At 35.9% G+C, this 24000-nt stretch overlaps 1 protein-coding gene across 8 annotated transcripts in view; it reads left to right on the top strand.

Moving 5' to 3' along the window:
* The window catches only part of LOC136828892 (sushi, von Willebrand factor type A, EGF and pentraxin domain-containing protein 1-like), a 757486-nt gene that overhangs the window by 569836 nt on the left and 163650 nt on the right, over nucleotides 1-24000 (top strand). For all 8 annotated transcript variants that reach the window (XM_067087200.1, XM_067087201.1, XM_067087203.1 and 5 more), the window contains exon 3: nucleotides 18915-19017. In XM_067087200.1, coding sequence (XP_066943301.1) covers nucleotides 18915-19017 — 103 coding nt within the window. The remainder of the gene's footprint in view (nucleotides 1-18914; nucleotides 19018-24000) is intronic.

Here is a 24000-nt window from a genome sequence, read left to right as displayed (position 1 = left end):
TTCCTGTTTAATTCCGATTAATATAGGTTTAGATTGGAATATGTTTTGCATCCTTCATAAGAGGATTACTCGAATTAACACGAGGGGGAGAACCGGAAAAATATTGCAGAAGCAACATTGCATCTGCACTGATGAAAATATGACTCAAAATCATTACTTAGAGCACCATATACCAAAATATTTTCATGCACAAAGCGATGCTCACCTTTCAGACTCCCTGTTCCAAATAAAATCGAGATTCCCAGTTCCTTCTAAGAACAACAAAATAGCCACGATTCTCCTGGTATGGAACAATCGCTTGAATTCTTCCACTTTCCTAGTGAAGAAGAAAAGAAGGGTATACAAGGTCTACCTTCATGTTTCCCCTCTCAGAGGGAGGGTTCATATGTTGACTCTGCTTTTACTCTTTCTGTTTTTTACTCTTTCCAAAAAGCCTTGGTTCTCATTCCCCATCAAAGCAAAGTGGCCTTGTTGAAATATAATGAAATAGCTACCATTCTCACTTCACCCAGACGAAGAAATGCTATCGACAGTTTAATATGAAAATCTTTCAAGAGAGTGACGGGAGAACTGCGACGGTTTTTACTCACATAGGGAAAAGAATGTGGTTTACTCCTGTGACTCAGTACTTCACTTTAAGTCTATATGCCTCTTTAAAGGATGGTTGCCTTCATTGTCATTTCATTGCAAACTCTCTCTTCAAGTGTTCTTAAACAAGTCGGGAACTAGTATTTTCCGTTCCACCGCATATAAGAAAACTTAGGTTTATTAAAAAATCTGTACTGAAATGAAACAGAATAGTATCATCCTCATTCCTTTCTGTGGAAGGCAAGAATAGTCATGGACAGGAAAGCAGAGAACTTGCTACTGCTTCTTCAACTGAAGTAGGAAGGCGACTCCATTTTTCTCGCTTGTTTTCCAAAATAAACAGTAGAACGTTTTGCTTGAACACAGAGAAGGAAATGACACCAAATACATTTTTTATTTTTCTTCCGTTTTATCGTCGGTGATTTGCACTGCGCTAGTCCCAAATTCAAACCCTGCCAGGTCTGATGAAATATACTCCGTCTGCTCTGTAACGGGCTGCCGTGAAGCAAGAGTCCGTGCCAGCATAAGGCTGGTTTAATCTAAAACGAACGGCTACCGTAGGGTGCAGATTTAAGCTGGATAAACGCCATGTACGAGCGATGCCGAACTTATCACTCTTTTGGAAAATATAATGAGATCGAGAAAGCTGTTTGATGATTAGATTGAATAAAATGATTCTCATGGTAACCAATATGTTATTAATATGTAATTTTTAATGGTTACTGCCTTAATTAAATCATTCTTCAGTCATAATAAAGAAAAAGATGCATATGCTTTTCCACTTCTATCGTGTTTCAGTTCGAGGATGGCTGTTCAATAAGCTAGTTCTGTCATTAAGGAACCCTAAACACCTTTTCGTGTCCGATGGTCAAAGTTCCTCGCCGAAAATCCATCTTATTCAAACCCAGGAGATAATTAACTGTTTAGAAACTTTACATCTCACAGATTTTATATTAAATTTTTTAACTTTCTTGGATATATATATATATATATATATATATATATATATATGTGTATATACATAATACACACACACATATATATATACAGGTGTGTATATATATATATATATATATAAATATATATATATATATATATATATATATATATATATATATATATATATATATATATATATATATATCCTAGAAAGAGTTAAAAAGTTTAATATCAAATCTGTGAGATGTAAAGAGGTGAACGTTGATATATATATATATATATATATATATATATATATATATATATATATATATATATATATATATATATATATATGTGTGTGTGTGTGTGTGTGTGTGTGTGTTTGTGTGTGTGCCAGTAACCTGGGAATCCTGTAAGCTCTCTCAGAGCCAAAGAAAAATTGGAGAATTACCGCAGTAATCACTGTTCCCGACGGGGCGAAGGACAAGCCCTTAGAACCCTCACTCCTCCAACGGGGAAAGTCTGAGGATCTAACCGCGTGTATCCTCACTCTTATCAAATTAGACACCAGTGCTCCTACCGACTGCCGAGGAAAGACAAAGGAATCTCCTCTATGTGAAAGCGGATGAGAGGATAAACCTCTCGTCTTTATCTTGCCAGTCCTGACAGGAACAAGGGAAAATGGAGCAGGGAGGGAAAAGTGGGCCTAAGCCCTCAGGACGTCTGCTTTCTCCCTAAAAGGCCTACAGACTTCCTGCAATACTCAGCCCAGATAGAGAAGAGAAATCCGTACGTTTTCATTTCTCATTTACTGCTGTAGAATGTACTCTCGCATGTGCATTACAAAAGATTTTTAATAACGCTTGATTGTTCGGCGCTAGTGATGAGAAACATTAAAACGGGTGCTGCTTCCATTTGTCTCTGTGGAAGAAGCTGTCTGATATTTCTCTTCCTTCCGAGAATGACAACATTTTGCCATTCTCACTTATCCCATGGGAGCGATTGGAGGATGTCCTGCCATCATAGGATGTCTTGCCATCAGAGGACGTCCTGCCGTCAGTTGATTTTGATAGGAGGAAACTATAACTTTTATTCATGTTCATGAAAGGATGGTCATTCTGATTTTCCTCCGCCCTGTGAAGACGACTCCTACTTGACTCTTACAGCCTCACTCCATATTTAAGTATAGGGAATCCCTCTATTAAATTTTTCTGATCCTCGCTATACCAATATAAGGAATAGATAAATATTCTTACTTGCTTCCCACCCCACCCCCGCAAAGAGAGGCCTGTCCGAAGCATTTGAAGCAACATTGCCAGTGCATTTATTTCATGGGAACTTATATTCTCATTTTAATGGGCGTTCGCTTGATCACGAGGTTGCAATATGTTTCCTACGTTCATTACCCGAATTTCCGAATGTGAGGAAATTCATACATCCCTGAGACAGTGTTAAATTTGTTTTTATGGCAGATTTGCACCAAATTAATGGAATTCGTTTCATGGGAATTAGTTTGGGTCGCTCAAGGATTTTTTTGCATGTTACTATCCATTTCAGGGACCTCTTGACTTACAAGGTGTTGCCAAGCATCGCCAAACTATGCATTCGAACGTCTTTTATCCCAATCCCGTCCCTCCCTCTCCCTTCCCCTCCTCATCCCTCCCTCAACCCACTTTCCTCGCTTCCCCATCTCTGCCCCCCCCCCCCGCCCCTTCCTGTCTGTGGGGGACAGCGGACGTTCGATTGCGTAGTTTTGGCCTGCTGACTCATGCGACTTTGCCTTTAAAAGTCAAGAGTAAACGCCTTAACTAACATCATTTGACAATGCACTATATTACCAAAAATCAGCGGGAGGTGTCTTGTACACTGTGTCAAATTACCATTTCGATCAAATAATTAGTTTGAAAGATATTTCAGAAAAACGATGACTCGATGTCCCTGAAATGGGTAGTAGGTACACTGACTGTGAAGTGTTTTGAATATCACATTGGAGGATCTGCTTTGGCCACTCAATCGCTGCTAACTTTATTCCCACATACCAGGTAGTTTAGAGTACAGGCGCTCTTGCTTCAGGTCTTATTTTAGGAATTAGTGAAATATATACACTGTATATGTGATTATAGTAACCACAATGCCCTCTCTACGTCCCATATTCTTCACACTTTTGTGATACGCTTGTCACTACAAAGCCTTGAATCCAAATGCAAGATATGAAGTAATTCTGATTTCCGCAGAAGGATCCGAACCCTCACCCAGAGTATCAGAACGAGGTCACGCTCCCGACTTGACCACACACACACACACACACACACACTTATGCATAATTATATATATATATATATATATATATATATATATATATATATATATATATATATATATATATATATATATATATATAGTGTGTGTGTGTGTGATGAGCTATTGATAATGCATGAGGGAATATTGTTCTAGTGGGTCTTCCCAGAAATCTTTTCTCTGGGAATTGTATAGTGGAGGATCTTTTTCACAGAATTTCACAATTTGTTTATTTTGTTTTTATTTTTCACAACTCAGTTGACCCTTACTCGCTGTGCGAACTTGTTATTGGAGAAAATAAATATCCAGCTGCTCATCCAGAGGAAATAATCCCCTATTAATGAGGTGCCCGTTAAACTTGCTGAGCAGATTATTATGAAAGCTTCCCTATCACGTAAATTATTTTCTTTGTTGACTGTTCAAAATGTTTTCCAAGCCTCTATGTTTATCTTCTTCTTCTTCTTCTTCATAAAAGCCAGTTTGTCCCTGTTTCATGTAAGTTTCTCGGATGAATTAATGAGATATTTTTCAGATTTTATTGGCCGAGGAAGATTATAGATTTTTCTTCTGAGTTAGAAGGATGGAGAGATTAGATGTCGTTAGTTTCACATTTCCAGAGTATTGGCTATGCAGCTGTTTTCAAAATTGGTTTCATTGGTGCCTGTCTCGCGCAAACACGTTTAGAACGAGATTAATCTGTGAATTTATGTGAATATATGTCTATATATACATTATATACATAATGTATATAATGCATGTTTGTGTGTGTGTATGTTCCAGCATAACTCTGAAATGCATTGAGCAATCTCAACCAAACTTGGTATACATATGACTTAGTATCTGGAAAAGAATACTGTGGGGGTCAGACATCACTAGCACCAAAGAGGTTCGGGGTGGGAAGGGCTTCCCTGAAACGAGGCTGCTTCTGCCCATAGACTTCATTACTAAATAAACTCTACGGGTTTATCATACCTCGTTTCGGTATACATATGACTTCTTCTCTGGAAAAGAATACTGTGTGGGATAAGACATCACTGGCACCAAAGGGGCTGGGGGTGGGAAGGGGATGACCTGAGATGAATAGTGACACTCCCGGTGACCTTTAAGTCCAAGTTCAGCCCCCATAGGAAGTGGGGGTGAGAAAGGGTTAAATATAAAATGTCAAAAATGTTGGGCAATGTAATTGAAGCAACTATCTTAACATGAAAGGGATAGAGTGAGAGGGAGAGGAAGTGAGAGAGAGAGTAGAGGGGTGTTAGGGAGGAGAAAGTAGGGGGGTTAGAGAGAGGGAGAGAGAGAGAGAGAGAGTGAGAGGGAAAGGAAGTGACAGAGACAGTAGAGGGGGTGTTAGGGTGTGGGGAGAGAGAGAGAGAGTGAGAGTTTATCGGTTTCCCAGGCAGCACTGAGTTGGACAGCTAATATATATATATATATATATATATATATGTGTGTGTGTGTGTGTGTGTGTGTGTGTGTGTGTGTGTGTGTGTGTGTGTGTGTGAGTGTGTGTGTGTGCGTGTGTGTGTGTTATATCCATTTCCCCCAACGAGCAGTTGTCTTTGAGGATACAAATTGTAACCTAATGATCAAGGATCGACCCTGTGTCCAGAAAACTTCCATAAATTCAGTCACTTCATGCACTCACACCGAAAGATTATCAGCAGTGGATCGAATGACCTTGCACACTCCACTCCATTTGTCTTATTTATCTTGCACACAGTCTCACTTCTTTAAAAGTAAAGACCCCTTCATCTCAGTTACTTATCAACCTATCGTCTTCCATTTTCTCCACGAGACCAAACCATCGCAAAACAGTATTTCGGGTCTTTAGGTCCTCTTCCTGCTACTTCCATATTTACTGTTTTCCTGGCCAACTATTCTCATCCCTTCTCATCATATACCCAAAACCTCTCAGTCTGCGAGGTATTAGTTATTTCTCTAGCCTTTTGATACCACATATCTCCACCAGTTCCTTATACCTAGTACGATCTTCCCACTTTATTCCAGGCATGAATCTTAACATTCTATGGTCATACTGTTTCAATGTTTCCCTTCTTGTCAGTGCCCATGTTTCTGTTGCATCGAACCTCACAGGCCTTATTTATAGTGTCAAATATAAATATACATCTGTTATAAATTTCGTTATACTCAGCAAAACCTTTTACTTTATACTGATTTTGTCTTTTGATTTTCAGTTAAAATTTCCTTGTTAATTCGAAGGATACTAACCAGATTCTCTTAAAGCCTAGCATTTGCTGTACGACTTTTTGTGAAGCAAATTAAAAACATTTGCCGCGTCTGCTATGACGTTTCATATTTTTTTTTCAATTTGAATGCCTTTTACATGTTTTTATAGCTCTAACTACTGTTAAACTATTAACATTGTTATGTATTACATTTGAGCAGTGGGTAAAATTTGGATTAGTATAAGACTTGGGCTTTACCGGATTACATTTTCCTGGCTCTTTCGTTTCTTAGTTTCCTTAAAATTTAATTACTTAATGATCAAGATTCTGAAACTTTATCATATATTTTCATTTTGCCGTCTGGTCCATGGATTTCTGACTGGTCCCCAGTGCATGAGTGAGATAGCACGGTCAGAGGGCTCCACGTTTTCATCGGTAATCCAGAGTGCTCATGTGGAGTCAAGTTCACAACTCTCTTGGACTGTCCATACATCTTTATGGTCTGTCTATATTTCTTTCTCACTGACTTCTGGCTTGTCGTATCATTTACTTTTTCTTTTCTTTCTTCTTTTTATTTGAGAAAGACTCTTTCACGGAATCTCATCTAGCCTGTTTGGTGTTTAATCAGTCTTATTTTTTAAAATATGTATAGTAAATTAGTCTTGTATAGGTTTTTATAAGTATCTAGGAGGTCTCTTGTAAACTTATATTGCACACTAAATCGATTGATATTATGAATCCTAAAATTCTGTAGCCTGTTAAGTTGCGAAAAATGTTTGTTTCTTAAATTTAGTGATTTATTATGGTGCAGATTCACAGTTTTCCCTTCTGGAAGGCAGTGTGAAAGACCATATTTTAGCCTTGTCTGATGCGATGTACTGTAATTCATAATTTTTTTTCTTATTGAAGCAGAGTTAAAAACATTTATTTGATCGGAGAGCAGTTCAGTTCACATTTTTTAAAAATGTATTTGCAAACGGCGTTGCGAAAAAGATAATTAATCATTCTAACAATTGACGTTAAAGCGACAACTGTCCTTACAGCATGGATGAACTTTTATTAGTGGGGAACAATAACGTCATTTACGTGTAAATCAAATATTTATAAAAACTACCAAATCTAGAAGGGAGCATTTATAGTATAGGCCGAAACTGTTAATTTACTTCAACTCCTGTTCTTGAGTATAGTTTGCAGTGCTAATCTCTAAACTTGAAATACACTTCAAATTGTGACCCCTTGTTTATTGTTTAGCGATTTACAGCAAATACAAAACTATCAACGTTAAAGTTTTCATTTCCTCGTTCGTTCTCTACCGGATGTGTTTTCAAAATTCGTGCAGACTGTAATTATTACTTCCAAAGTTTCGAATCGGGAACCCATTTAAAGAAACTTGTTAGAAACTCGTCTTGAAAAACGGAGAGCAAAGATCAAACAACAACTATTTCCAAGTGCAATTAGCAGCCGTCACAAGTGCCAAGTCAAGGCACCGAACTTTAGCAATAACGGCACCGAGAGGGCCATTAAATAAAAGGAAAATTACCATGTTGCTTACATGTTAAATGGGAATGCTGGTAGTTGCCGGAAGGGGAATGGACGCATTCATTGCTGCCATTGTTAAAAGTTCGCTTACAAGATGCCGGCTGAGATATTCGAGAGTGGGTTGGGTGGGTGTGCGGGCGCCCCACCCCCCCGGGGGTGGGGGTGAAGCCAGGCATTTGTTTCCTGCTGTTGTGAGCGGGTCTAGTTAACCAGATGACTTGTATATCATTAGTGTGCAGTAATACCGAGATTAGTGCTGAATCTAGAGACTCATGCAGATTCCTAGAACGTTCTTTTACAGAGCAACGGAAATTGAAATTAAGTGTGAAAAAAGAAAAAAAAAAGAATGAGAATACACATGATGCCAGAATCAGCGGGGGGTAAAATTGTAACAGACTGAGAGGATGAGAGAAAAATAAATTTAAAAAGCGATTCAGGCGAGTGATTTATGCTCATTGCTCTTTAGGCACACTGAAAAGTTGAGGAATCGCAGGATCCTGTTCCCACGCCGCAGCCTAAAAGACCTCGAGTCATAAATCGGGTTGGCATGAAAATTAAAAGGCTCCCGCCAGCGCTCAAAAGGAACTTTTACGCAGTTTCTACACTCGTTAAACTTGCCACTTTTTCCCGCGCAATCTCATTTAGCTTAAACGATTGAATACTTTTTATTATTGCAAAATATTCATTCTTGCTCCCGTTCATCCGGGAATTTTGGAAAAAGGGGGTTGTTCGCATGGTTGGGCTTAGGAATTTCCTGTTTTATTTTGGAATTTTAATGTGTGTTTCTTTGACTCTCGTTGCAGTTTTCAGAAGTTTAGAAAGATTCAGTGTGTTTACTTTTATTATGATGAATCATCTATGATATCAAATAAAAATAACTGTTCACGAAATAAATATCTTCAAACATTTGAATGTAACCCATTTTATTTTTTTTTCACCTTTTTAGTACGTACAGTTTTATTTCATGAAATCTCATATAATAGATCTAGTTATCAATATTTTGCAGTAGAGATATATATCTGTTCAGCTTCAGATAAAATGAATAAACCTGTACTTCGATTTCCATTCGGTTATAAAAAAAAAAAAAAATTATCGCATCAGAAAAATCACAGTGGTGCAAATAACTTCGTTGCTAAGATGCTGAACATGAGAGTAAGTCTTGACAAGCTCTTCATTTCCCTTTGATGCTCTTGTGCTGTTCAGATTTCAAAAGGCTCACTCTGTCCTCGCTTAAAAGAATGCATCCTTCGGCCCATTGACTTTAGTCCACATGCTTTGTTTTCTATGCGGACGTTACCAACGCTCACTTTCTCATTTGTATATATATATATATATATATATATATATATATATATATATATATATATATATATATATATATATATATACATACATACATACATACATACATATACACTATCAGACCAACCCGGCACTGCCCAGAAAAACTCTGAATGACAACCGATAAACTCTCTCTCTCTCTCTCTCTCTCTCTCTCTCTCTCTCTCTCTCTCTCTCTCTCTCTCTCTCTCTCTCTCTCTCTCCTGTTAAGATAGTTGCTTCAGTTACATTGCCCAGCATATTTGACATTTTACATTTCACCCCTTCTCATCCCCCATTCCTATCAAGGCTGAACTTGGACTTGAAAAGCATCGGGAGTGTCACCATTCACCTCAGTGACCTCGAAAACTATGGATTAGACACTAATATCTGTCGTTTTCGGTTATTTTTACTTGTCACCCCCTTCCCACCACCACCACTCCTTTTGGTGCCAGTGACGTCTTACCCTCCCCCGACCCCACCCCAGTGTTCTTTTCCAGATAGTAAGTCATATGTATACTGAAATGAGTTATGATAAATTCACAGAGTTTATTTAGTTACTATGCCTATGGGCAGAACCAGCCCAGTTTCAAGGAAGCCCTTACCACCCCCCACCCCCTTTGGTGCCCTGTGGCGCTAATGATGTCTTACCCCTACAGTACCCTTTTCTAGATAGCAAGTCATATGCATACCAAGTTTGGTTGAAATTGATCAATGCGTTTCAGAGTTATGCTGGAACATATACACATACATACTGTACATACATAATATTATATACATCCATTTGTATATATATATATATATATATATATATATATATATATATATATATATCTGTATATATATATATATATTATTTTTATATATACACTATATATATTTAATATATATAATGAGAGAGATTGATTGATTGATTTATGGTTACAAAAACTGGCGTTACAACCTCTAGGTTATTGACGCCGAGAGAGAAAGAGAGAGGGAGAGTGTGAGTGTGTGTGTGTGTGTGTCTATGCTTATGATCATCAGTAAAAACTGTAATTGAACAGACTGAAAAACGGCAAAATCGTGGAAACTACCAGAATATTTAAGCAACGATGTAGACGAAAATAATAAAACAACGAATCTTGTGCAGTTGCCCTCATCGTCATAAAACGTGGATTAATCTACACTTCTTTCAACTTAATACTTCCCTGGCCGTTAGAAACTATTATAAGGTAGTTTGTGGCAGGATAAAAGCTTTATTCTGCAAACTGCAAAAAATGTTTTGGTCGTAACAGCTCCAGGATCGTTGCACTTTGTTACTTCGCTGGGAACTTATATTTGCTTGTTTCAGCGTGCCTCTGCTTGGTTTTAGGTCAGTGATATTTATTGAATTTGTATTATGGTTCTGTTGTGTTTGTGAATGTGTATAGTCAGGGTTGGGTATCCAATCCTTGGTCTAACACTTACCACATATATGCACACATCTATATATATACATATAAATTATATATGTGTGTGTGTTGTGTGTTTGTGTATGTATGTATGTATGTATTGTATATAGATGTATGTATACCGGTATATATATATATATATATATATATATATATATATATATATATATATATATATATATATATATATAATGTATATATATACATACATATATAGTTTTCACCAGATCCTAAGAAGTTCTACAGCTAAAGAATCAGTGTGTATGTGTGTACTGTATACCAGTTTTATATACATACATGCCCACACACACACACACACGGAGTAGCTGCCATAGATCCTGTCATATTAATCACAACCACATTTGAACTTTCCCTCTTCAAGTGACCTTCGCAGGTCCATAATGAAGATCAATTTCATGTCTTTTGTGGACCCGCCCCGTGCCCCTTTTGTGAAATTCTAATGAAGACCCGTTCTTTACATTCATTATGAGGGAAGAAAGCTTATTATGCTCGTTAATGGCGCCGTTGTCGGATAATGTCACTTTTTCATCAAGCAGTGCGTCCTTTGTGGGAAGGTAAGCAGTGAAAAAGAATAATTAATACTCTTGTTGCGTAAATGTTAATGTGTGTGTGTGTGTGTGTGGGAAGTTAAGACTTTTACAGAACTCGGGAATCTTACTGAATCATGTAACCTTGCCGTTGAAATAAAGATACGTGAAACTCTTCTTGGTGTTGTGGAATATTGTTATATTCATCGCCTCGTTTCCACGAGGTAGTCAGGTGAAGACTAATTCATTTTCGCTGATTAATAGAGATTCAGTTCCACAATCTACTCCAGTCAGTGAAATACAACCATACTTTTATGTGTATATATATGTGTGTGTGTGTTAAAAATATCAACACACAATTACGTGTGGAACAGGAATAAATTTCTGACTCACATCGGGATCGAACCCAGGTCTTTCAAATGAAAGACCAGAGGGCTGCTTTTATGACTTGTGTGTCCAGGTTGGTGGCGCTCTGGTCTTTCATTTGAAAGACCTGGGATCGATCCTGATGTGAGTCAGAAATTTATATATATATATATATATATATATATATATATATATATATATATATATATATATATATATATATATATATATTATTTTTTTTTTTTTTTTTTTTTTTGAAGCCCCAACTTTATGCGTTTATTGCGACGTAATATTGCACTAATGACTGATTTATTTCGATCGAGTATCCGATAAGTTAGCATTACGGACTGCCAATATTTATTGGTAATTGGCTGTGATTGGAGGGACAAGGACAAATTTCCATTATTGCTATCAGTGAAAATAAGTGGTTAAAACGGATGATGTGAAGGACCCTTGAAGACTGGTATTGCCTATAGTGATTGCTTTTATACTGTTGGTCCCTAAGTTATCTTTAATTATTTTATTAGTTATTGGATTATATTTATTGCAGTTAATACTTTCCCATTCACTTATACTTAACAAATGGTATTAGGTAATGGTACTTGATGTTGATATATTATGGATTTGTGAATGGGTCATGAGCGAAGTCGCCTTATATTACCGATAGGTCATTAAATTTATCTTTATTATTTCAAAGCCCCTAAACAGCCCTTGTCATATGTTGCAATAGCTAATTAACATTTAAAATGGAGGTGATTTTTATCAATTTGCATTTGGTATTGCCAGTGCATAAGGGAACCACTACTGATCCAGAAGGGCAGCTGTACAAATATTACTGCGTTTTGCCAATATATATTGAACAAATATTATTGCGTATTGCCAATATATATTGAACAAATATTACTGCGTTTTGCCAATATATATTGAACAAATATTACTGCGTATTGCCAATATATATTGAACAAATATTACTGCGTTTTGCCAATATATATTGAACAAATATTGCTGCGTATTGCCAATATATATTGAACAAATATTACTGCGTATTGCCAATATATATTGAACAAATATTACTGCGTATTGCCAATATATATTGAACAAATATTACTGCGTTTTGCCAATATATATTTAACAAATATTACTGCGTATTGCCAATATATATTGAACAAATATTACTGCGTTTTGCCAATATATATTGAACAAATATTACTGCGTTTTGCCAATATATATTGAACAAATATTACTGCGTTTTGCCAATATATATTGAACAAATATTACTGCGTATTGCCAATATATATTGAACAAATATTACTGCGTTTTGCCAATATATATTGAACAAATATTACTGCGTTTTGCTAATATATATTGAACAAATATTACTGCGTATTGCCAATATATATTGAACAAATATTACTGCGTTTTGCCAATATATATTGAACAAATATTACTGCGTATTACCTATATATATATTGGCAATTAATTGTTGTTATAAGGAGGTCCTTTACCAGCATTTAGATGCGACAACTGATAATGATAGCCAATTGGAGCCTTAACAACAGCCATTATCTTTGAAAACTGATAATTAGTCGTAACCTTATCATTACCCTCATTGTTAATAAGCCTTGGCAACGTGATATACTAAGGGAGCGTTCGATAGTATACATCGTCAAACATTAGCAAAGGATACTGGCGGTAAATCTGATCTCGTAAAATATTGTTCACAGTTGGCTATAAATAATATTGGCATATGAAGGTAAATTGTACACACATTCATGTAGATTAAATGAAAATGTCAGAATGTCCATTGACGTGGTACGAAGCTTCCAAAGAGAATTCAAAGAATAGAATTAACCAATGTGGAAAAGGAGAAAAAGACCAAAGAAAATAGAGTACGAAAAAATTGATATGAAAACAAGGAAAATTTTGGAGACTGCAAACTTTTGTCGGGATTGAACAGTTCTCCCCCTAAAAGTTAACTTTCCTCTCGTCTCCAAATTCTGATATTTGTTGCTGGTCACGAGACTAAACTTTCGTGAAATTTTCGTGACAGTCCAGCGTGACATTTTGTTTGGTACTGTTATAAACCTTACCATCGTTTTCAGAGATAGTGAAAACAAATAAAATAAAGATACGTAAACAAACACACAAGACATATACATTTATACATAGACCAACACCCAGTGAGAAAATAAAAAAGATTAATGAATTTAAATTTTTCCATATTCATTCTTTGATGGAGTCTTGTATAACAACAAATGTAAGTATTCCAATGCAGATTTTCTTTATGGTGTTCCGGCTGTCGTCACTTTGAAATTCCTTCTCTAGAATTTCAGAATTTCAAAGGTAACGTCACGCGAAGTATTATGTATACGCTACTAAATGATCAAAGGCCCGTTCTGACACAAGGCAAACTGTAAAATGGTTTTTAAACAACTGTATAATTCAGTAATATATATATATATATATATATATATATATATATATATATATATATATATATATATATATATATATATATATATATATATATATATATATAGTATATATATATATATATATATATATATATATATATATATATATATATATATATATATGTATATATATATACATATATATATATATGTATATATATATATATATGTATATATATATACATATATATATATATATATATATATATATATATATATGTATGTATGTATGTATATATATATATATATATATATATATATATATATATATATATATATATATATATATATATATATATATATATATATATATATATACATATATATATATATATATATATATATATATATATATATATATATATATATATATATATATATATATATATATATATTGTATTTTATATGGGCAATGAATGGCAGCATTTTATCCAAGCAAACAAGCAAGATGTCCCGGATTCGATCTCTGGCAGAGGAGCTGGGCTCGCTCGGTTTAAAACCCAATGTGCCTCTTTTGACATGTGCAGTGAATTGCGTACTTAGCAATTAGACGACTGTTGTAATCACAGCTCGGGTTAAAAGGGACTAGACGTCTCATCCTTAAAGACTTCCGGAGAACCAAAGGCTAACAACCTCAACCAGCCCGAAAGTGTAAACCACGCTCAATATCGAGATGATTTAATGTGAGTAGGCCTGTATGTCTGTGTTCCATCGCAATAGAAGAAAGTCATGAACAGGGAAGCTGTATCTTAGAAGCTCTGCGTATCCTGCTTCTGCTGTCGATACCAGGTATTCTTAAGACATAATTTTTCAGTGGAAAAGACAGAGCCAGAAGGATGCTTTGTATTGCATCACGAGTCGTCATCTTCAAAGCCTGTCAATTTTACAGATTTTCGAGGCAAGACAAAAGAGAGGAAGAGAGATGTAAGTAGGTTGTGGTGAATATCATATATCAAATTATTCAAAATATATAGTTTTTGTAAGTAAATATCTGGCTGTTCACAAATGAGTAGGTATTCTAGTGATTTTATTTATTCTCTAATAACTAGTACTTTCGTTACATGAGCATTCAGTTATGTAGTGGCCATTCTCTAAGTCACCCAAGCTACTTGTGTCGAAAATCCCTAGGGTATACAGGGTATTGAGCCATGAAAAGAAAGATATTCATTCATTTTAATGTATTTTTGCTGTTGTTATTCATTCATTTTAATGTATTTTTGCTGCTGTTAGTTAAATACTGGTTGGGACATTTTAAGGAAACCTCGTCTGATTTCTCACATGATAAGTAAGTTTGCTAAGGGATCACTGTTGCCTTTAGATTACTCAGTCGTAATTTTTATTGTTATGAGAGTTCAGGTATCTGGCTGAAGTGAGGTAAATTTTTGAACTCTGTGATTAGTTGTGTAATAACCAGGTACTTGGTACACGTTGTGACAATAAGAATATTTTTTGGTGCCCAGACCTGGGAACAAAACAAAATATCACTTTGGTTTATGGTTAACACTGGTGGTGTTAGGGATGCATTTTGACAGGAGAGTGATCACATAAGCATTCAGTTATGTAGTGACCATTCCTTAAGCCAACCAAGCTACCTGTATGAAAAATCCCTAAGGTGTACAGGTTATTTTTGCTGTTGTTAGTAAAATACGAGTTGGGACATTTTAAGGCAACAAATCTGAAATCTTAGGCTATCCCCTTTTCATGTAACTGGACTCTGAAATTAACAAAGATTCGTTAGATAATGCGGTGTTCTCAAGTGAAAGTGAAATTTTATTTTTCTTCATAAATGGGGATTAAAACATGTTTAATTTTTGCGAATATGTAACTTATACTTTGTTTTCCAGATGGAGTAAAGCAGAGTTTTTTGGAAGAACAAATATGGTTTTTCTTCATCTGGAAAAAATAAAGCATAAGTTATAGATTCGTAAAAATTAAACATCATGTTTTCCGCTCCATCTATAAAGAAAATAACATTACACTTTCTTTTGAGAAATCTGCTTTACCACATGAATCTCATTTAATTTTAGAATCCACATATATAAAAAATGGACAGCGTAATATCTAAGATTCATTTCCTTTAAATGCCCATACCAGTATTATGCTGACAACAGCAAAAATACGTCAAAAGGAATGAAGGATTCTGCCTTAAAAAAAAGGAAAAAGTCCGGAGAAAAAGTCATATACATCCTACACGGCAGATGCATAGAGAGGAGAGACGAGGAATAAAAGATGTGTCCATTTTCCCGAAAACTTCAATTTATAGGGAGGATGCAAAGCGCCCAGAGATATGCAAGAGATGATATCTTTATCCGGCTCCTGAGGCCTTTTCCGCCCCCAGCGTCCTCCCACGCGCGCGCAGGCACGCGGACGCAAACATTTATACGTTCACATTCACGCACACATACGTGTACACAGACGCGCACGCGGGTACACTTATTCAAAAAGGTCTCGGTCTTATTTCACATACAAGGAGGGAGGTGGGAGTAGAAGCTAAAAAAAAAAAAAAAGAGAGAGAGAGAGATGTGAGATAAGGAACAGAATGTAATATCAGATACAGGTTATGATATTATGGAGGCAGGGGGCGTTATAGAATTTTTTTTTTTTTTTTATTTCATTAGCTATCACTTTTTTTTCTTAAAGACCTTTTTGGAAGGGAAGCAAAGCGTGTATGAACGATGCTACAGGATTTTACGATAAGGCGGTGAAATAGGGGTTTCCAATCCCCCGGCTGTGTTGATTTTTCAAAGAAATATGAAAAGGAAGAGAGAATAAGCATTGCCTTTTTTAAAATGAGCATTGCCACTTTTTTATTCTATTCTTTGATGCCTACACTTTTCATTCAGAACTACTCAAAAGGATCCGTGGGAAAAAAGCAACAATGAGAATAGAAATAAAAAAAAAAAAGTTCTTCGAAAGCTTGGTTTTTGTCGAAAGATATCTCTTCACGTAAAATAATGAATATTTTAGTGTGTACCTGCGTGATCAATCAAAGACAAACTCGTTAAAGAAAATAAAAGTATACTTCTGATTAAAACTATTTTCGTTTATATTCGATAATTTATAACATGATTACCATTTGAACTGCATACGAACACAAAAAATTTATATTCCACAAACACATTAAAAAAAAATCATTCTGAATAGGGCATTGCATAACAGGAAGGACACCAACAAAATAGATAACAACGGCCTAAAGATACAGAACATGCACGAGAAATGCAATGCAAGACTCAAGATAAAACTGACGAAGCATCGGGTGCTTCCAATTGACTATCGAACTCAGGACGGCGCTTGAGCAAAAAAGCTAAAAAATTGAAGAACGAAAAAAGAAATTCTGAACAAAACGGATACAAAATGCAAGATGAAACGGGAGTAGCATCGGCACCAGGCGCTTCCAGTTAGCTGTCGAATTCTGGACGACGCTTGTGTGAGGGAAGGAAAAAAAAGAAGAAGAAAGAATAGACGACGAAAGGGGACTGACTGGGGAGAATGGTGGTAATGGCCATCCGCAGCATGAACTCGGCGAGATGACAATGGCAGGGAACAACATCCGGACGCTTTGGTATTCCCGACGTGATTGCCGGAGTACGTGTAGGTGTTATTGGCGGCAGACACACGGCAATTACGGAAGCCTGACCAATCACCTTGGAGCTGGATGTCAACCGCTGAAACTGTCTCCCGGGCCTGATGGAGAATGCCAATGGAGGGTATGACTAGGCATACTAATGCAAACGCTGTATATTTCTCTCTCTCTCTCTCTCTCTCTCTCTCTCTCTCTCTCTCTCTCTCTCTCTCTGTGGGTGCGAGCGGGAACAACAGGGAAAGTTGTAGGCTGACAATACCTTTTGTGCAATGTCCTTCGTCTCGCGGGATTTGATAGACTTATCACTGGGACTTTCCCCATGCACCCCACGTTGCTCCTGTAGGTTTCCGTAGAAGGAGGAGGATACTGCCTTTAAATTTTAGGTCTTGTTCTTTTTTTTTTGGAAGTCAGTGAAACTGAGTTTTATTTTGATTTTATTCAGGTTGCTGTAGGTTTCGAAATATTGTACAACTTTTTTTATGTCAAATTTTGCTTTAGTATATTCACACTTTTCAGGTGCATTTTAAAGTAATTTGTATCGGAATAGTAAATGCAAAGGGAATGACAATAGTTTCCTATGATAAATATATATATATATATATATATATATATATATATATATATATATATATATATATATATATATAGGCCAACATCACTGCATGACATAAAGATGAAAGTGTTTTAGGATGATGAGACCTGATGTTGCCATGCTTATGTGGGAAAAATGCACCTTCCGTCTATATATTATAAATAAAGAACTAAATGAAATAATGACGTTGGAAACCTAAGAGTGATGATTCCTGTATTCAGGGTTTGATTTATGCCTGTCTACGTTTATACTTTTCATTTATTAACAGTTTTATATCTCTGTTCACTGAAACCTTAGAGATCTTATAGGAATTCCTTTGCTTCGAGTTGACACAGCATTAACGAAGGTCCTTACACATACCGGTGTAATCCATCACATGTGACGCGAAGGCATTTCCAATTTCTTTTTCCAGTGTAACGTTGTTTCCCCTTCAGCAGAATACATATTCAAACCAGAAACTTCTCAGTCATTTTCCTCCTTTCCTTTTCAGATGTAATCATAGCCTCATCTTATCCAGTGCCATCTTTTTTTCACGGGTTTCTTGAAATTTATAACTTTCAATTTATAATTATATCTCCTTCCATTTTATATATTTCCTTTTTTTTTTAGCTAATATATCCAACTCTTATAGTATCTAGACCTTTTTTTATGTAACATTATCCTTGGTATGCAAATATGTAATATGTTTTCCTCTTCATTCCACCCTTTTATGCAACATTATACTTAGTGTGCAAATATTGTATATGTTGTTCTTCTTCATTCCACCCTTTTTTTCATTATCCTTGTTATGCAAATATGGAATATGTTTTCTTCTTCATTCCACCCTTTTTATCCACCATTATCCATGGTATGCAAATATTGTATATGTTTTTCTTCTTCATTTCACCCTTTTTATCCACCATTATCCATGGTATGCAAATATGGTACATGTTTTTCTTCTTCATTCCACCCTTTTTATGCAACATTATCCTTGGTATGCAAATATGGTACATTTTTTCTTCTTCATTCCACCCTTCTTATGCAACATGGTATACAAATATGTTAATTTTTTTTCCCCAATCCACAGGGAAGGACGTGTCTCAGAAAGTGCAGCGCAGATGCAGACTGCCTCAGCCGGAAGAAAGTTTGCCTCTGCGATGGTATCTGTGGGCTGAGTTGCATCAAACCAGGTAAGTCGGTGGTGCAGAGTTTCCTCTCGTGTTACACCTGGGAAGAATTCATATAATTTTCATCATCCATGTTTATTTTAGGATACCCTCCTGTCGCGTGTCTTTTTGTCCTTCATGCGTGCCCCTTTCTATATGTCATCTTTAGTTTGTAAGTTTCTTGAGTAACTCCATCTTTCCAGTCACGACTGTGTTTGGCTGTATCTTGAAATTCTTCTTGAATGTTTTCGTATTTCCTTTCCGGTTGTAACCATGAAATCAGTCCCCTAAAATAGGTAAGATTACTTATTTATTTTTTTTTATTTGTGTATGTATTTATTATTTATTTTTTTCTATTTATTTATTGAAAAGCAAGGAAAGGATAAGCCTTTGCTCTTCGCCTCTCTAGTCAGAAAATCCTAAGGATCTAGATGACTTGAGCCGATATGAGATTTTTAAATAATCCTTAAAAGTAAAAAAATAAGCAGTGTATCACGCTGAAACATAGTCTCCTAGCAACAAAACTCAAACCATAGTCAAACGCAATGTTACGAAAATTTACAAAACTCAAAAAACTCAAAAACTTACTAATCTTTGTTTGTATTTTATATGAGGATACATAGCTTTAACATCTTCACTCTCTCCACTTGGCATTATCACTTTGTTCCCGTGGTATTTTCACTCATTTTTTTTTTTTTTTTCATTTTTTTTCCCTTTAAATTTCATGAGGATTGTCATTTTTAGTTTTCCGTAAAAGAAAACTATTGCGATGGCTTCGTCTGTTCGTCAGCACTTTTTTCTGTCCGCCCTCAGATCTTAAAAACTTCTGAGGCTAGAGTGCTGCAAGTTGATATATTGATCATCCACCCTCCAATCATCAGACATACCAAATTGCAGCCCTCTAGCCTCAGTAGTTTTTATTTTATTTATGGTTAAAGTCAACCATAGTCGTACGTCTGGTACCTCTATACGTACCAACGAGACATGCCACCACCGAGCCGCGGCTGAAATTTTTATGGGCTGCGGCTAAGAGTTTCATGGGCCGTGGCAGAAAGTTTCATACAGCATTGTACACTGTACAGGAAATTCGATTGCACCGAAGAAACTTCGGCGCATTTTTTACTTGTTCTTTAGTATTCTCGAACGCCGGAGCCCGCTTTGTAGACACTTGCCCACGGCGACACTCCACAAACAACAAATCCGATATCAGTGACTCGTACCGGACGTCGTGTTTTGTTTGTGTGTGTGTGTGTGTGTTAATCTCTACATGCATATCTGTTGATGTGTGTTAGATCTAAATAGATAAGTACGAGTAGATCGATATTAAAAAAAAAATGTAGGTGTGATATATGAAATATGAAATAACATGTACCTCTGGAACAATGGTGCATAAATTGTATATTGCCCCAGTTATTTCCTGTCCTATCTCCTAAATTTCCTGTCCTATGTCCTAAACATTTTTCAACTTTGTCTTTTCTTACAAAGGCCGTGGCGTCACGTAGTAAAACAAAATGATACGAAAATCATCAATAGTTTTCATGAAAGCATTCTCAGATTGCATTACATATATAATCTATCCCTACGAACTCTTCGATGGTCAGTAGTTAGATCAAGCAGCCTTCAATACTTCTTCAAAAAGGATGATTATTACTCGTGTTATTTCTACTTGCCTAGTGAAAGAGGAATTAGAAGATCAAATAACAGCACTATGCGACCAATATACAGAAGCGGAAGCTGTTCAGACAATAAAATTTTTTTTTTTCCACATATTCTCACCATGAAAAGTGGTTAAGTTGCTTTCAATATAAGGCCTCTAATCAGCTGACGTAAGACTTACTGATTGAAAACACATAAGCATACACTGATGCTAATGTGCCGTTGCTGCTAGTTTTAGACATTATTCTGTTACTTTTTAGATTGCAGCTGAGTTATATATGTAATATATTCTGTTACATTCTTTGATTGCAGCTGAGTTAATATACGTAAACTGAATAGACTGTCCGAGGTACAGTAAATGTAACAAAAATGAATTTCCAGTTTGTGAATGTTTAGCCTATAAAGAAAATTTGTAACAAAAACAACCCATTCTGAAGAAATTTTTCTCAGGTATTACAGTCGGCTGTTCGCTGTTCGTTTTGGTTTTCTATTCAATTTGCAGCAAAAAAAATTGTATTACTGGTTATACTTCCCATTGTTTTATAATTAAGAACCTTCAATTCAACAAGTAAAAGAACAAACATATCCTGCGCAGTCTGCAAACTCTGATAAATAAGCAAAATGTGAGTTGCACAAATTTTATGAATGGTTCTTGTCTGTCAACAGCGGCATTCAAGTTCAATCATGACATTTTTTCTTAATGATATTTATTTCATTTCTCCTTACCTAATGAATTTGTTATCATTTCATTTATAGCTACATAAATAAGAAAAATAAATTTCATATGTAACTGAGATACATCTGATCCCCGATGCTTCTTATTCTCTTTTATAGACACTTTTTTTTTATTTATTTCCGGCCGGCTCACTTAATAACTCCACTTTTGATCAGATCTTTATTTATTGCAAAAACCTTCCTTAAAGTTTACCTGAAAAAGATCCTTTAATCTTTAATGCTCGAGTATCTGTCTGACAAAATACATTAACTCTATTTATCTTCATCTTCCAGCACGTATTTATCTTATCCTCTTGCCTAATTCATCCTTCTTTCATCATTGAAGGTCTATCCGTCATTCTGCCTGTGTCTGACATTTCGTTTATTTATATCGTCACGGCAGACGTCTACCTGTTGCATCATCGCATTCACTGGAGCCCCTACCCCTAGGAGACAGCCGATTCATGCTATCACGACACAAACAAGCCAATCAAGGAAGGGGAGATCTCGCTCTGAATGCTTACGCAGAGAGAGAAAAAAAGAGAGATAAGAGAGAGAGAGAGAGAGAGAGAGAGAGAGAATGTAGCTTTCACTTCCTTTACTTGTTTATTCAGGTTCTTTCTGGAAGAATTTTATGGATTATATTCCATATCGTCGACTTGTGTGTGTGACTTTAATTAATGCAGAATATTATACATGAATGTATTTCATCGGATATCCCGAGAATAAGCCGGCAGACCTTAATTTGCCATTCTGCATCACAGAAAAGGCAGAGGAAACATGACGAACACAGGCCAGACAACCTCTTTTTCTTTGGAATTTCCTTTTAAAAACTTCTGTGCTAAAAACAGGCACTGAAAAGTTGAAAGACGTGGAAGAGACAACCGAAACCTGTACGAATGTTTTAATTTTTAAATCTTAAAAGTCATCCCTGTGGATGGTAGAGGAACTTTTTTTTTTTCTCGAGGATGAACATTAGCGATCCACGGAACCAGTAAATGTGAGCCAAGCGCTGCACCACTCAGACATTCAAGTTATTGGGTAAAGCAACAAAATAACACAGAACAGTAGTTTTGTGAGTGGGTTACCGCATTCTCATTCCAAACGAAGCATTAAATAGCACTTTTGACTTAAACCATGCAAAACGTTAATTAGCTTTCAATCACAACGGTCAAATATACATAAGCCTTTATTTACAACATTAACAAAACTCGTAAATCTTCAATCCACGGGAAATTTCATAAGATTAAAAAAAGCAGAAAAAAATCATAAAACGCTAAAAACCAATTTCTAGTTAAAGTGGCTTAATAAGAATAACCTTACGGGAGTAAGAGTAAATGGTCACCTCACTGACAAATGCTAAGATTTCAATTAGAAATGCCAAAATCTCCATTTGTCTTGCAGACTCTAAACTTTTCCCTAATATTTCTCTAACTTAAATATTGACTAGAAAAAAACATCACTGAGACACAAAAACGTAAATGATATACTCACTGGCATTTTTGAATTTTCCTCCAAACTGCCATGAAGCTACCGTGTAATATATATCCTCAAGTCGTTTGCCTCCTTGTATATCTTTCAGCGACAAAGGAACAATTTACCTGCCTTTTACACGAGTCTGGAATAAAACAAAGTTTTTTTTTTTTCTTTTTAAGAGCGTTCGTATCTCTCTCTCTCTCTCTCTCTCTCTCTCTCTCTCTCTCTCTCTCTCTCTCTCTCTCTCTCCACATTTAACAACGTCAGTCACACTCGTAAGAGGGAGTTGGGAGGGATATTGATGGAAGAAATGACCTTTTGGGTGGTGAAGGCGGCGAGTTACGGTGACTTTTCAACATAAAATTAAGTCTAGTTAAGTTCCTGGTCGACTCTCTCTCTCTCTCTCTCTCTCTCTCTCTCTCTCTCTCTCTCTCTCTCTCTCTCTCTCTCTATATATAATATATATATATATATATATATATATATATATATATATATATATATATATATATGTGTGTGTGTGTGTATGTATATATATATATATATTGTGTGTGTATACGTATGTATGTATGTATGTATGCATGTAATGTATACAGAGAGGGACTGTTCGAAACCATAATGGGGTAGTCCAGCAGGTGTTACGTGACAGTCTCGGCCGAGTAGGAAGTCTCTTTTTATCACATTAGTTGCAGTAAAAATGCAGTTGAAGAGTAGAAACAGAATTACGTAAAAACTGTGGCTTGAAGACACTGTTAAAGTTACCATGAGAATATATTGTTATAATAAAAAAATACACTACACTGACAAAGAATAATTTATGATTCAAATAGGAAAACAACAGTAAGTGAAGGTGCAGGACCTGACAGATCCCTCTGATAACGAGGAACGAACAGCAATTGCCCCGAAGGAAAAGTACCTCCAACAAATTTCCCCTTTCTGACCGAACTGGAATATTATTATAGCACCCCTGGGAAAATGTAGCGGAAAGCATTTAGTCTCATTAGCCCGAGCTGATCGTGTAAGGAAGTATAAATAGGCGCATCGTACCTCGGCAGACCCAGAGATCGGAATTAATGAGTTTGTTTATGAAGTAGATTGATTGGCTGGCAGGAGTTTAAATGAGTATGCATAGTGACGATGATTACATTCATGATGATGATG

The sequence above is a fragment of the Macrobrachium rosenbergii genome, chromosome 43 (assembly GCF_040412425.1).
Source record: "Macrobrachium rosenbergii isolate ZJJX-2024 chromosome 43, ASM4041242v1, whole genome shotgun sequence".
NCBI classification, from domain to species: Eukaryota; Metazoa; Arthropoda; class Malacostraca; order Decapoda; family Palaemonidae; genus Macrobrachium; species Macrobrachium rosenbergii.
The sequence above is the reverse complement of the archived record's forward strand: the minus strand, read 5'-3'. Positions and strand labels throughout refer to the sequence as shown.